Consider the following 13783-nt stretch of genomic DNA (forward strand, 5'->3'; position numbering starts at 1 on the left):
TCCTGTCAGAACTTTTCAGAACAAAAGCTCACAATAGCTTGAAATAAAGCTTTGCTTCAAAAAAGGAAAAAGAGCTTTCTCACGCTTTCGAGTTTCTTTCCATCTGTCACTGCCATGACAGAGATCTATTTTAGCACCAGGCACTGTGGACTGACCACAATTCAGCTCACCTCTGATGCATGACTGTGTCTGTCATTCACTCTCATCATGGCTACAAGTATAATACGCATTTTCAGGTGGGTGGAGATTCTTTATTAGGACATTATAACTAAATGTGGGATTGTCAGTCTGATATTGTAGAATTAGAGAAAATGATTTTATGAAAATAATCTGGCAGGCCAGATATTATTGCTGGAGGGCCAGTTTTGGCCTGCAGGCTGCCAGTCGCTGACCACTACTGTACTCTACACACAAATTACGAATGTTGGGTGTTAAAGGTTGGTATAATATATTTTTATACTGAGTATATTTAACTGTTTAAAGATAATCAAAGTAAAATTGCATTAAAATAAAACAAAATTGATTTATTATTACTCCAATACAATAACAGGCAGAGTGGTGAAGGGTTTGATACTGAATTTTAACTTTCATCTTGGGATGATTCATTCAATGATCAGTTGAATGAATAAACAACATGGAAACCTTTAGAGCATATTTGGTGCACTCACTAAATTCCTGGCTATGGCCCCGTCTCTGTTTTCCTGTCACATGTTCAACCGGTGAAAAGAAACCATGAACATGTGATAGGATCACAAAAGTGTCTGCTTCAGGTGTGGCTCTGCTCTGCACGCAAAATATTCTTACAGATTTGTTAGGTTCAGAGTCCAAATCCAAAACAACAAGATAATTTTAACAATACAATCCAACTTAGCTGTACACAGTATTTTATATTTTTCAAACATTCAGGAAAATAATTTACCTTAGAAGTATGATTTATGGCTATTATTAATGACCTTAAGGACAGGCAGAGAAGATTAGTCTATGTACTGCATGCGGCAAGCTAAATGTTAAAATTACAAATGTTTCCTATGAATTTGACACTCAGGAACTAAAATAATAATAATAATAATAACAGAGCACTCTGTCACTAATTGGCAGCATAGAGGAGGAGGTTTCTGCTCCCTATCTGTGCTACCAGCAAATGGGAAAACAGTGGGGGTAAACTCTCTCTCACTCTCACATACACACACACAGAGAGAGAGAGGGAGAGAGAGAGAGAGAGAGAGAGAGGTGACAAACAAGTAAACAAGTATACCATACCTTGTTTTCTTTTTTCTAGGGCTCAGTTGCAGAGAGCACAGCATTTGGATGAGTGGACAGACTTTTGCTGCTGGTGTCCATTTGCAGATACAAAGACAGATCATGACCCTGGACAAGGTGAGAAATAATAATACAAGCATTAGAAGTCTGGTTGTAACCTACAAACAAAATCTGGACATCTGACAATTTATAGTCATGAAAAAAACAAGATGCCTACAAAAAGACTATCAAAATAAAGGTAAAATATAAGGATTTTTATCACTTAAGTCTTTAAATGTTTGCATGTAGTTTGCTGGCTTCACCGTTGTCAAACAAGACTAAATGGACTAATTCATCAGAAGTATTTTGGATTGATGATGTTGTCGCTGGGTCACTGCACAAAATACCCCAGAATCCACAGATGTAGTTTCCCAGATGTTTCAAACTATAACTAATATATGATTAAATGTGGACTGGACACGCTCCAATCATGGCATTGTAAGATGTCATATCAAAAAATCTGGTTGTTTGTCTCTATATGACAGCCCTGTGATAGACTGGTGTCCTGTCCAGGCTGTACCCCTCCCCTCACCCAACTGGCTCAAGCCCTCCCCCATGACCTATATGGTATAGATAATGGATGGATGGTTGTTTCTGCTTGAAGACTGATCTGAATGAGATGAAACTGATTTCAGTCTTGTGGGTAAGAAAGTAAACAAGCACGTAACAAAAGTAGTAAAACATATCTGGGTCTTGCTGTAAGTATGATATCCCATTTAGCTTCTCCTATGATACTTTTATTTTTCTATAGCTCTTATATGTTAAAGATGTTGGTGCAGATACAGCCCTCTTCATTACCAGATAATGTGACTGAACGAGACTGCATTTGTGCACAGAGGTATCTCTATACAATTCCCGTTACTTGACCCATTATGAGGCCCATTTGTGCCTTTTGCACCAGTTTGGTGCTCTCTGGCTCTCAGCAGGTGTCACATGACTCCTGCTGGCCCCTGACAAATTTGTTTGTGAGTGTTTGTGAGTTTGTGAGTCAGCCAGTGAGGATCCTCACACCTGCTGTAATGGGATGCACATGCTGTCAGTCTTTCACTAAACAGTATCTTGAAGTCCATGCTCTAAAAATAAAAATATTGTAGGAACAATTCTGGAGAATTGAAATTAATAAAGCAGCATATTTTTAGTATGCATTTCAAAACCACTTTTCATCAGTTGCAATAAGGATATAATAATAATGCATGGATGAACAATGATAAACAGTTTATTCACCCTTGTTTTCCCATTAAAGTTTACACACTTATATTCACACAAACATACACACATATATGTCTACTGTGTATATATATACAATATATCTATCAATTTAACCAAATTTGCAGAAAAATATTTTTATTGAAGAATCCATTTCATATGTGGGAGACTTTAGAGCAGTACTCTCCAACCTGTAGCTATGAGCTACCAGCAGCTCACCTCCTGTTTTAGAGTAGCTCAACCAAAGATTCAGAGGATACAGTTATATACGAACCATGGATGCATAGTGTAAACTTTAAGCAACACAACTTCACTCAATAAATCTACTCCAAGTGCAGCGAAATGACATACAAAGACAGACCCAACCCTCTTAAACACCAAATAACTATCGGACAGTTGTGAGTCAAATCAGTTAAGTTTGTTTACATCAGTTATGTCGCAGATTACATGCAGTGATAGCAATTCTTCTGGATAACAAAATAGGTATAAACTAAACTTTTTTAAGAAATTGGAAATATGTTGCCATGGATACCATGAGTTAAGCTGTGGGCTTCAACCTTTTAGCCCATGTTTGTTTACATTTTGGAAAATTAAGTAAGTTAGCTATTTTAAGTTCCTGTTTGTTCTTGCAGTGTTGTTATCATATATGTGTGTTCAGGTTTGACTGAATCGTGAGTCAGATTTTTGACACTAAAATTGACACTGATGTGAGTTTTGTATATTGATATTCAGTTTGAGTATTTTGATACAATATGTGAATAAATGTAACCAGTTATATAAGACATGAGGAGCTCTCAGCCCCTTTTATTTTGTCAAAGTGGCTCTCAGAGGAGAAAAGGTTGGAGACCCCTGCCTTAGAGAGTATCAAAAACATTGTGTTATGCTATGTTCAACTGGTTCTTCCAGTTGAGGCATCTCAAGATTTTAGGTGCCTTCCCACTAGCCTATATCATTTGTAATAAAAAAAATAAAAATTAAAAAACCCCATCGTATTACATTCAAAACAAATGCAAAATAAAAATATGTTTACTAGTGGTGTCAGGTTTTTACATATGTATATATGAATAGGTGTCTGTTTAGCAATTTGGTACGAAGCCTCCTCTCTTGTCCAAACAACACAGTGCTGCGGGTGGTGAGAAATCTCAAACCCTGAGGTAGTCTGTAAAAACAGTGAGGAGGAAAGTTAGACACCATCTGTTAGAAAGGCAGCAGGGAGCAACAGTAAACTAATTAACAGGAGAAAATTAGATTGACTATAGAAAAACACCACCCATCCGCTATAAGGATCTACTGCATAAGTCCCATCATACATTAGTAAGTATCACACATCATAAAAGTGCCCACTCTTCACTAGACTATAAAATATACATGGATATAATAGCAATTGCAGAGTTTTAGATTCATGATGCATGATTAAAAGGGGGTCACTTACTCTCCAGAGTGCAATATATAAATGTTATAGGATTATTCCACCTATAGGCCCACGTGACAGCTAAATCCTTCTAAAAATCTAAATATAGCCTACTGAATTTTCAACAGGTTGAGGAAAATATGAAATTCACAGAGCTATTTTTGCATTACTGATTCTCTGATTAGGCTCCTATCTAGTCTACCTTTAGCCACCCACAAGATGCCTTTTCTGGTTGTTGTTTTTGAAAATTAGTAAAGATATTAAAATAGTAAACGATGAGTGTATAATTTGACAACATTTGTCACCCAGAGAGGCTGTTCCCTACCCTTCAAACTGCAGCAGCACAAACATACAGACGCTCACCCGCCCTCCGAGCACCAGGGCTTTATAAACCCCAGAAGAGTCCCTCGCTCTCAAAGCACCACAGCTCTCTGGACCACAGACAACATCCGCTCTGCTGCAGTCCGGTCTTTCAGAAAAGGGGAAGAGACGTGCAAGTCCTCCGACAAGCGAGGATATCCATTTTTTTAAAAGTAAAATCACAAGCATTTTGGTAGAATTTCCTCAGAAGAACAAGCAAAAGAATGAGTTCCGCATGCGTGGTCCTCAAGCAGCCGTCTTTCGGCGCAGCACCGTGGTCGCGCTCGCTGAGCAGCAGCTCGGACTCAAACGAGAGGTACGTACCGGTCCGAAGGTGGATCACTAATTGCATTTTAAGCCGACGGCTGTAGAGTTGATTCTGAGAAGGTGCACATGAAAGACTCGTTAGCTATAGTTAATGCTGGTTTAAATAACTGTATGTTGCAGCTGTTGCTTTTAGTAGCTGAAGGTGTTCGCATTTAAACCCACCTTTATTTAATCGCTACACGTTGCGTGGAAGAAGTGGTCAGGCCTTAAGGCTAAAGCAAATAACTAGCTCTGGCTAGCCAGCTAAAGCAGAGTCCAAATGGTTGCTAGGCGACAGTTATTGAGCCGATTATTTTCCTACATTACTTAAGCCAAACTTGAGATTTAACGTAGTTCTTTTTATTTTTTTGTTGGTGCGTGGCACATTAATAGAAAGGCTGGCTAAAACATTTCTGAGTCATTTTTACGTTCTATCTCCACAGTTGCTTGTGGTGAAATTCCTAAACAAAATAGTTAATGATAACATTATTGGAATATAGGAATATAATTGGTGAATATAGTCCTTAATCCTGCTTGGGTCTGTGTTTTCTTATGAAGCTGTCTGGTGGAGTGTTGTCATTAAAAAAAATTTTGGTCAAAGAGAAGTCAGTATCCATAGAGTGCCCTTGAGCAAAACTTCTCTCAGCAGCGTCTGTTAAGTACAGTAGCCTATGATCAGTTTGACTTATTTTAGTGTATTTAATGAACCATGTAAAAGTTGGCTATGACTGAGCAGTTTCTTCTATTCTAATCAGTCATCCCTTGTGTTTCCCCTTCCTTGCAGCCAGACATCACTGTGGAGACCGTGGTTATCCAGCAGTAAAGATGGACCAGAGCAATGCCCACGGAGTAAGCTGTCCTATGTAAGTTACAATACTTCCACTGCCTAAGATCACTTTTCAGTTAGTCTTTTTTTTTTTAATAGTTTTTAACTGTGTTGGTTTTCAGTATAACATGAGCTATAACATGAGCTTCATCTCATTTGGAGTGGTGGTAGTGTCCACTTGATGAATCCAGGATTCACCCCCTTGTATCTTTGTTTTTGGGCTTTACGGACTTATATCTAGAATATCTTGCTCTTTATCTGCTAAACGTTCCTCTATATTTGTCAGCTTAGGGTTTGATGCTTACTTTTTTCCTCCTCAGTTGAAAAATTTAGGAGTGCATGAAGAACTTGTGCAATGAAATTTGTTCAAATAATGTCTTTTCAAAAGGCAATAGTGCATTTTCAGTTTGTCTAGATGGTTTTCAACTTTTTCTCACCTTATTTCACAAGGTTAATACAATCCTGCTGTTTGAGAAAAAATCTAAAATATTGATGTTTCTCCCGAACAGTGACTATATGTACAATCTCTCTTTGTTTCTGACACCCTCAGCCTTACTCTAGACCCACAGTGCCAGGTTGCTTCTTGACAGATGGGAAACCTCAGTCCTTCCAGCACCCTGTCAGGTCAGTATCCTCTCTGTTTGTATGTTGTGTGTATGTTCGTATGTTTCCATGCCCATTTCCATATGGACACTACCTTGGGTGAGGCTAGTCTATGTCAGCGTAGAAATCATGCATGAAATCCACAACACACTTGTGGGGAGTGTAGTTTGACTTTACAGCAAGTCAAATTTTGAATAAATAATTTCAAAATATTTCTTGTTATTTAAATATTATACTCCTAAACACAAGCAAAACTACACTATTGGTCAAAAGTTTTCCAATACCTCTATTTTTCCAGCTGTTGAATTTATATTATTCAGTGCTGCAGAATTTACAACGGATGTGTTGTACTTGAAGGCTCTAATGCTTTGGTTCATTTTCTTGCTGTAGGATGAAGCCCTGACCAACCAGTCTGTATTCCTTTGTTACATACATGACACCATACATTACATTCCAACAGCAACATACAGTCCTAGTTCTGCAGTATAGCATTGTCTTAATAATGCATCAGAGGGTGTAGTCACACAGTTTGTTCCAACACTGTCTTTGTACAGACAGAGGGTTTGTAAGTAACAAAATTAACAAAGGTTGGGACACCTGTGGGAATGGTTTGCATTAACTTTCATTTGTTTCCATTGTTCTAAAACTTTTGAACCATACTGTGCCTTCCCAGTTACTACGGCTTGATTACCATCAGTACAAGTAACCAAATGAGATCATGTGTCTGCTTATGAGCACCTGATTGTTAACTGAAACTTATTCTTTGTCTCTCAAATAGGCTGTTCTGGCCCAAATCCAAGTCATTTGACTATCTATACAGTGACGGAGAGACCTTGCTGAGGAACTTCCCCATTCAGGCAACCATCAGCTTTTATGATGAGTCTGACTGTGAAGGTGATGATGAGGAGAACTGGGAGGAGGATGGTGACTCTGAGGAGTGCCTCAAACAGCGGTCTCATTTCACCCCCTACAACTGAATGCAGCAAACAGTGTTTATACAAACTTCATGGGTTTTAAACTGCATTTTAGAGGGTGTATGAGATTTTACAGAGTAGAATAAACTCAACAGTGTGGTAGGTGGTAACAGGTGAACAAATATCAGAAATTGGTGGGAGATAAATCCACTTTCTTTCGTCAGAAATCAGCACCTTTATCTGCCTTCGTATCTTTCGAACCAGTGTGTCCAATAAGGCCCACCACTGATGTTCTCCAATTAGAGGTTTACAAAATTTAGCAATTTAGCAACACTAACGTAAACGTAGCTTTGAAGATTTGAGGAGAGAAGAATGGCAATCACATTAATGTGTGAAATTACTCAGAATTATATTGTCATTGCTGTCTTCATTTGCAATCTTTCTCTCTTCTCCATAGTTGAGTAGACTCACATTGTCTGTTGTTTGTACTGCACACAACAGTGCAATGGTATACAGTATCTGCTACACAATTGTTAAGTGTGCATGGTGAAAGTTGAAAGCCAAGCATCGTGTGCTCCTATATTTGGGGTACTTGTTATGTTTACAGTCAATCTCAGGGTCTGATCTTTGCCAATGTGTATAGAATGTAAAATACAAACATTTCTAACTTAAAATGTATATTGTACATAACATATTTATGTTGAGTTATTTTTCTATATATTGGTACATTATTATCATTTTGTGCAGTCTGAAAACCATCACAACTGAGCTTGTATAAAAAATAAACCAATATGTTTTGGGACTTATTTATTGGGACTTATTATTATCTGTTTTCTTTCATTTTGGTGTGTGTCTGTGTGTGTGTGGCCCAGCTTCCAAAGTCCACAAAGTAAAGAGTGTTTTCGTTCCCCCCAAATCAGTCCAGTTCATTCCAGTTACATCAAGGTAAAGAAAGTAAACTCAAAAGTCCACTCCAGGAAATCTTAAATGAGAATAACGGTCTATAATCACAGTCCAAAGTGTAAATGTTTTATCTTTGCTGTTTACAGTCTGACACAGTCCAGCACCCAATGGGACGGGAACAGATTTGACTTATGGAATACTTATGCATAAAAGGCCCAAATTGTCTGCAAGAGAGCCCCCTTGCACTTCATGGTTTGACAGTGGAACAAAGTCTGTGAGTCTGTGGGGGCAGACATTGGGATTGGGTCTGGGTAGGGATAGGGTGTAGGGGCCAGATTAGAATAAGGGCTTTGTTACACTGACAAAACCCCCAGGTAACTCTGAGACAAATCAATAGATTCCCTGAAGGCAGGTTTCACACTGTTAAGGGATTCCTGGGGAACTGCAAATTGATTGTAGCAAGATTGGGAACTTTAACTGTGGGAAACACAAATTAACTCTGAACAGGTGGGCAGTCTGTAATTCTGACAGCTGCTGACTAGTTTATTCACTGTTCCTTATTTGGCGGAGGGAGTGGAAGACTCCCTCCATCACTAAAGAGGGTGAGATAAAAGGGAAACAAGCAAATAAAACTAAATGAAGACATGTGCGAGGGGGACAGTAAATTAAGACAAAATGTAAGGAGTGGCAAAGAAAATGAAAGTGTAACAGAGTCTGTTATACAGCAGTAATATGTATGAGAATGTGGATTATACAGCAGTAATATGTAGTGCCATTATTACACAAAATCTTTGTATATAACTATAGCCTGACATGTTAGCCCTCCAGAGTCAGTATGTGGAACGTTTGTGACTCAATTTCTGTATCAGTATGTGCACTTCTGGGGGGTCCCCGTTATGAAATGGGGTTTTCCGTTCCCCTTTTGTTGTTGAACTCCATAGGAGAGGTGAGAAACAACATTGTGATCTGAGATTTCCATGTGTTAGCCTTTCTGTTTACGTTCTTAAGTTAAATCACCAGCACAATAACATGTTGTGTTATTTAATTTCTATAGGGGCTAAGTTGCTTTGTCACAATTGACCAGAGGATTTTGCTAATGAACTCTTTTTTCAGGTATGTTTTTCTGTGTTTTAGTGTACTCTATACTTGCCCTTTTGTTGTTAAACTCAATAGGAGAGGGGCTAAGTTGCATTGTCACAATTGACTGGAGAATTTTTGCTATTGAACTCTTTTGTCAGAATAAATGGAGATTGCCTCCAACACCAGTACTACAACCAGGTTCAACTCCACACATCTGCGGCGTCCAGTACTGTATAAAAACAATTTTGCAGGAGCTGGTTGTAAATCACATCCCATGAGATGAACAGCTTTTGCAGAGGGCTTTACCTAAAGCAAAGCTATGTTATATATCTTGATTCTGCCCTTCAACCACCAGCATTTTGCAACTAATGCAAAAAGCCAGAGTTTGACAAAAATTGGTGTGTGATAGGTTAACACTTCTTCCATTATAATTGTGCATTAGAATTAGCACTGTGAATACACCTGCCGCACCTACATCGAATATATTACTTGTTATATTGGATGTAGGCCATTGTTATATGAAGATGTATATTAGGGCTGTCACATTTGAGATGCAATCACCCAGGCCCTGTTCAGACTCCTGAGTGATCTGATCACAAGCGGACAGCTGTAAGTACAGGTATGAACACACCCAAGACACATTCAGGACACATTTGAGATCCGATCATATACACCACATTCGGAGGTGGTCTGGGCACATTCTTTTAGCAGTTTGAACACAAATGCATCCTGGCCACAATGAAGGACTGCTTACTCTACTGACATCTTCTGCCACAATCTGATTAGTCCTAACACAGTTTCATAATGACCCGAAAATATTTTACTATGGCTAACACCTTATTTAATTGTAGAGCTCTGCGCAGTGTTTTGCTGAACCAATTTTGAGAAATACAAGAAATAGAACAAGCGGAACATTAAACTGTAGTTCTTTTTTCACTTTTCTATGTATAAGTTAGTAGTTACAGAGAGTGAGGCTGGATTGTCCAGTATTATCTATTGTCCAGTATCTTCAGCTCTGCCTTCAACACCATCATCCCGGCTCTGCTGCAGGACAAGCTCTCCCAGCTGAGCGTGCCTGACTCCACCTGCAGGTGGATCACCGACTTCCTGTCTGACAGGAGGCAGCACGTGAAGCTAGGAAAGCACGTGTCTGACTCCCAGACCATCAGCACTGGATCCCCGCAAGGCTGCGTTCTTTCTCCTCTGCTCTTCTCCCTGTACACCAACACCTGCACCTCCAGCCATCAGTCTGTCAAGCTCCTGAAGTTTGCAGACGACACCACTCTCATTGGACTCAATGAGAGATCTGATGGCGATGAGTCTGCCTACAGGTGGGAGACTGACCGTCTGGTGACCTGGTGCAGGCAGAACAACCTAGAGCTAAACGCTCTGAAGACAGTGGAAATGATAGTGGACTTCAGGAAGAGCCCAGCCCCACCCACCCCCATCTCCCTGTGTGACTCCCCCATGGCTACCGTGGAGCATTTTCGCTTCTTGGGAACCACCATCACACAGGATCTCAAATGGGAGCTAAACATCAGCTCCCTCATCAAAAAAGCTCAGCAGAGGATGTATTTCCTGAGGCAATTGAAGAAGTTCAACCTGCCAAGGACAATGATGGTGAACTTCTACACCTCCATCATTGAGTCCATCCTCACCTCCTCCATCACCATCTGGTACGCTGCTGCCACGGAGAGGGACAATAACAGACTGCAGCGTATCATCCACTCTGCTGAGAAGGTGATTGGCTGCAATCTTCCGTCCCTCCAGGACCTGTACGCCTCAAGGACTCTGAGGCGTGCAGGGAAGATTGTAGCTGACTCCTCCCACCCTGGACACAAACTCTTTGAGACACTCCCCTCTGGCAGGAGGCTGCGGTCCTTCAGGACCAAAACCTCTCGCCACAAAAATAGCTTCTTCCCATCTGCTATTAGCCTCATCAACAAGGCTAGAGAGCCCCACTGTTGCTGATCAATTGCACCAATCACCAGAAAAAATTCCTTGTATGTGAAAACATACTTGGCAATAAAACTGATTCTGATTCTGATTCTGATTCTGATTCTGATTCTGATTAAATACAACTAACAGACATCATTTCATTTTAGTTGATAATAAGAAATTAGCTTTTCTTATGAAACCAGAGCAGAAAACAAAGATTTACAACATTATCCTTCTAAATAATTCAATTCAATTCAATTTTATTTGTATAGCGCCAAATCATAATATACATTATCTCAAGGCACTTTACAGGGTAAGGTCAAGACCTTACTTTGTTACAGAGAAAAACCCAACAGTTCCCACAACGAGCAAGCGCTTGGCGACAGGGGGGAGGAAAAACTCCCTTTTAACAGGAAGAAACCTCCAACAGAACCGGGCTCAGGGTGGGCGGCCGTCTGCCTCGACCGGTTGGGTTTAGGGGAAGATAGAAAGAGGGGGAGGGGGAGGAGAGGGGAGAGAAGAGAGAGAGACCAGGAACAGCTGTGTCGGTAATGGCGTTATTAATAATAAAGACAGGTAATAGTAATAGTAAAGATGAGTAGTGGTGGATCTGGATCCTGCTGTTCCCGAGGCAGAGATACCTGCAGAATGAGGACAGAGAGAGGGAGAGAGAGGAGAAGCACAAAACTACGGGAGAGAAAAAAAAAAAAAAAAAAAAAACAAAGTTAATGGCATGAAGTCATTGAGAGAGAGCGGGGGAGAGAGACAGAAATAGGGAGAGAGCGCCCAGTGAATCATGGGAATCCCCCAGCAGTTTAGCTCTATAGCAGCATAGCTAAGGGATGGGTCAGGACATACCCGAGCCAGCCCTAACTATAAGCTTTACTAAACAGGACAGTTTTAAGCCTGATCTTAAAGGTAGAGAGGGTGTCTGCCTCCCGAACCCACACTGGGAGCTGGTTCCACAGGAGAGGAGCCTGATAGCTGAAGGCTCTGCCCCCCATTCTACTCTTACTAACTCTGGGAACCACAAGTTGACCTGCATTTAGAGAGCGAAGTGTCCTATTGGGAAAATAGGGAACTATAAGCTCTCCAAGGTACGATGGTGCCTGACCATTAATGGCTTTGTAGGTGAGGAGGAGGATTTTAAATTCGATTCTGGATTTTACAGGGAGCCAATGCAGAGAGGCTAACACAGGAGAGACGTGATCTCGTTTCCTCGTTCCTGTCAGTACTCGTGCTGCCGCATTCTGGATCAATTGGAGGCTTTTTACTGAATTTTTGGGACATCCTGACAATAAAGAGTTACAGTAGTCCAGTCTTGAGGTAACAAATGCATGAACTAGTTTTTCAGCATCCTTTAGACATAGAATGGGTCTGATTTTAGCAATATTGCGCAGGTGGAAGAAGGCTGTCCTAGAGACTTGCTTTATATGTGAAGTAAAGGACAAGTCCTGGTCAAAAATGACACCAAGGTTTCTGACTGTAGCACTGGAGGCCAAGGTGATGTCATCCAGAGTCAGTATATTATCACATAGTGTATCTCTGAGGTGTTTTGGGCCAATTACAATAACTTCAGTTTTGTCTGAATTTAAGAGTAAGAAATTACTGGTCATCCAGATTTTTATGTCCTTAAGACACACCTGAAGCTTGGCTACCTGGTTAGTCTCACCTGGCTTCATGGATAAGTACAGCTGGGTGTCATCTGCGTAACAATGGAAATTCATCTGGTGCCTCCTAATAATGTTTCCCAGAGGAAGCATATATAGACTGAAGAGCATTGGTCCTAGCACAGAACCTTGTGGAACTCCATGACTGACTTCTGTGATGATAGAGGAGTCATTGTTAACATGAACAAACTGGAGTCTATCTGACAGATATGACTTAAACCAGCTTAGTGCGGTTCCTTTGATGCCGACCATATGTTCTAGTCTCTGTAATAAAATCTTATGATCGATGGTGTCAAATGCGGCACTAAGATCTAGTAGGACAAGTATAGAGACAAGTCCATTGTCTGAGGCTATGAGGAGATCATTGGTAACCTTAACCAGAGCTGTTTCTGTGCTATGATGGACTCTAAAACCTGACTGAAAGTCTTCAAACAAACCATTCCTGTGCAAGTAATCACATAACTGGCTTGCAACGACCCTCTCAAGGATTTTGGAGATAAAGGGGAGGTTGGATATAGGTCTATAATTGGCTAAAACGTCAGGATCAAGAGTAGGCTTTTTAAGTAGAGGTTTAATTACTGCAACTTTAAAAGCCTGCGGTACATAACCAGTTGATAAAGATAAGTTAATCAGACTTAATATAGAGGTGTCAAGTAAAGGAAAAACCTCTTTGAACAACCTTGTTGGAACAGGGTCTAGAAGACAGGATGATGGTTTAGATAAATAAACTGTTGAAGTGAGCTCAGGGAGATGTACAGGAGAGAAACAGTCAAAATATAAGCCAGTTACAGTTGACTCTGAGGCTGCTGAACTGGACAATACATCTGAACCAGCTGTGGGGAGGAGATGGTGAATTTTTTCTCTAACAGAGACAATTTTATCTGTAAAGAAGCTCATGAAGTCATTACAACTGAGGGCTAAAGGTATAGATGGGTCAACAGAGCTGTGGCTGTCTGTCAGCCTGGCTACAGTGCTGAACAGAAACTTGGGATTGTTCTTGTTTTCTTCTATCAATGATGAATAATAGGATGTTCTGGCTTTACGGAGGCTTTTTTTATACGCCAACAGGCTGTCTTTCCAAGCCTTTAAAGATTCATCCAGGTTAGTAGAACGCCACCTTCTTTCTAGCTTCCTTGAATTTTGCTTTAAAGCTCGTGTTTCTGAGTTGTACCATGGAGCTAGCCTTCTCTGACTCACTACCTTCTTCCTCAGAGGGGCCACAGTATCTAGAGTTGCACGCAGTGAGGCTACAGTACTATCAACAAAA

The 13783-nt window shown here is 40.4% G+C and overlaps 1 protein-coding gene and 1 long non-coding RNA gene across 2 annotated transcripts; one reads left to right on the plus strand and one right to left on the minus strand.

Annotated features, from left to right (window-relative positions):
- Positions 1-2531: 2531 nt before the first annotated feature.
- Positions 2532-5348, minus strand: LOC139607988 (uncharacterized). The gene is made up of 3 exons (XR_011684931.1): positions 4766-5348; positions 4280-4655; positions 2532-3664 (listed from the first exon to the last, which is right to left on the minus strand). It is a non-coding gene; the product is annotated as an uncharacterized lncRNA (long non-coding RNA).
- On the plus strand, positions 4451-7731 carry ripply3 (ripply transcriptional repressor 3). The gene is made up of 4 exons (XM_071461389.1): positions 4451-4592; positions 5367-5445; positions 5959-6032; positions 6790-7731. Exons 1-4 carry the CDS (start codon positions 4501-4503, stop codon positions 6986-6988), a joined length of 444 nt encoding a protein of 147 aa, XP_071317490.1. The 5' UTR covers positions 4451-4500; the 3' UTR covers positions 6989-7731.
- The last annotated feature ends 6052 nt before the right edge of the window (positions 7732-13783 follow it).

Source organism: Trachinotus anak, unplaced genomic scaffold (assembly GCF_046630095.1).
Source record: "Trachinotus anak isolate AG129_WGS33_773 ecotype Australia unplaced genomic scaffold, CSIRO_AGI_Tana_v1 ptg000024l, whole genome shotgun sequence".
Taxonomy (NCBI): domain Eukaryota; kingdom Metazoa; phylum Chordata; class Actinopteri; order Carangiformes; family Carangidae; genus Trachinotus; species Trachinotus anak.

Excerpts from the sequence above, each read along its gene's own strand:
- ripply3 (XM_071461389.1), top strand. The coding sequence starts at position 4,501 with ATGAGTTCCGCATGCGTGGTCCTCAAGCAGCCGTCTTTCGGCGCAGCA. Across the intron at positions 4,593-5,366 it reads AGCTCGGACTCAAACGAGAG|CCAGACATCACTGTGGAGAC; the intron begins GTACGTACCGGT and ends CCTTCCTTGCAG. Across the intron at positions 5,446-5,958 it reads CACGGAGTAAGCTGTCCTAT|CCTTACTCTAGACCCACAGT; the intron begins GTAAGTTACAAT and ends TGACACCCTCAG.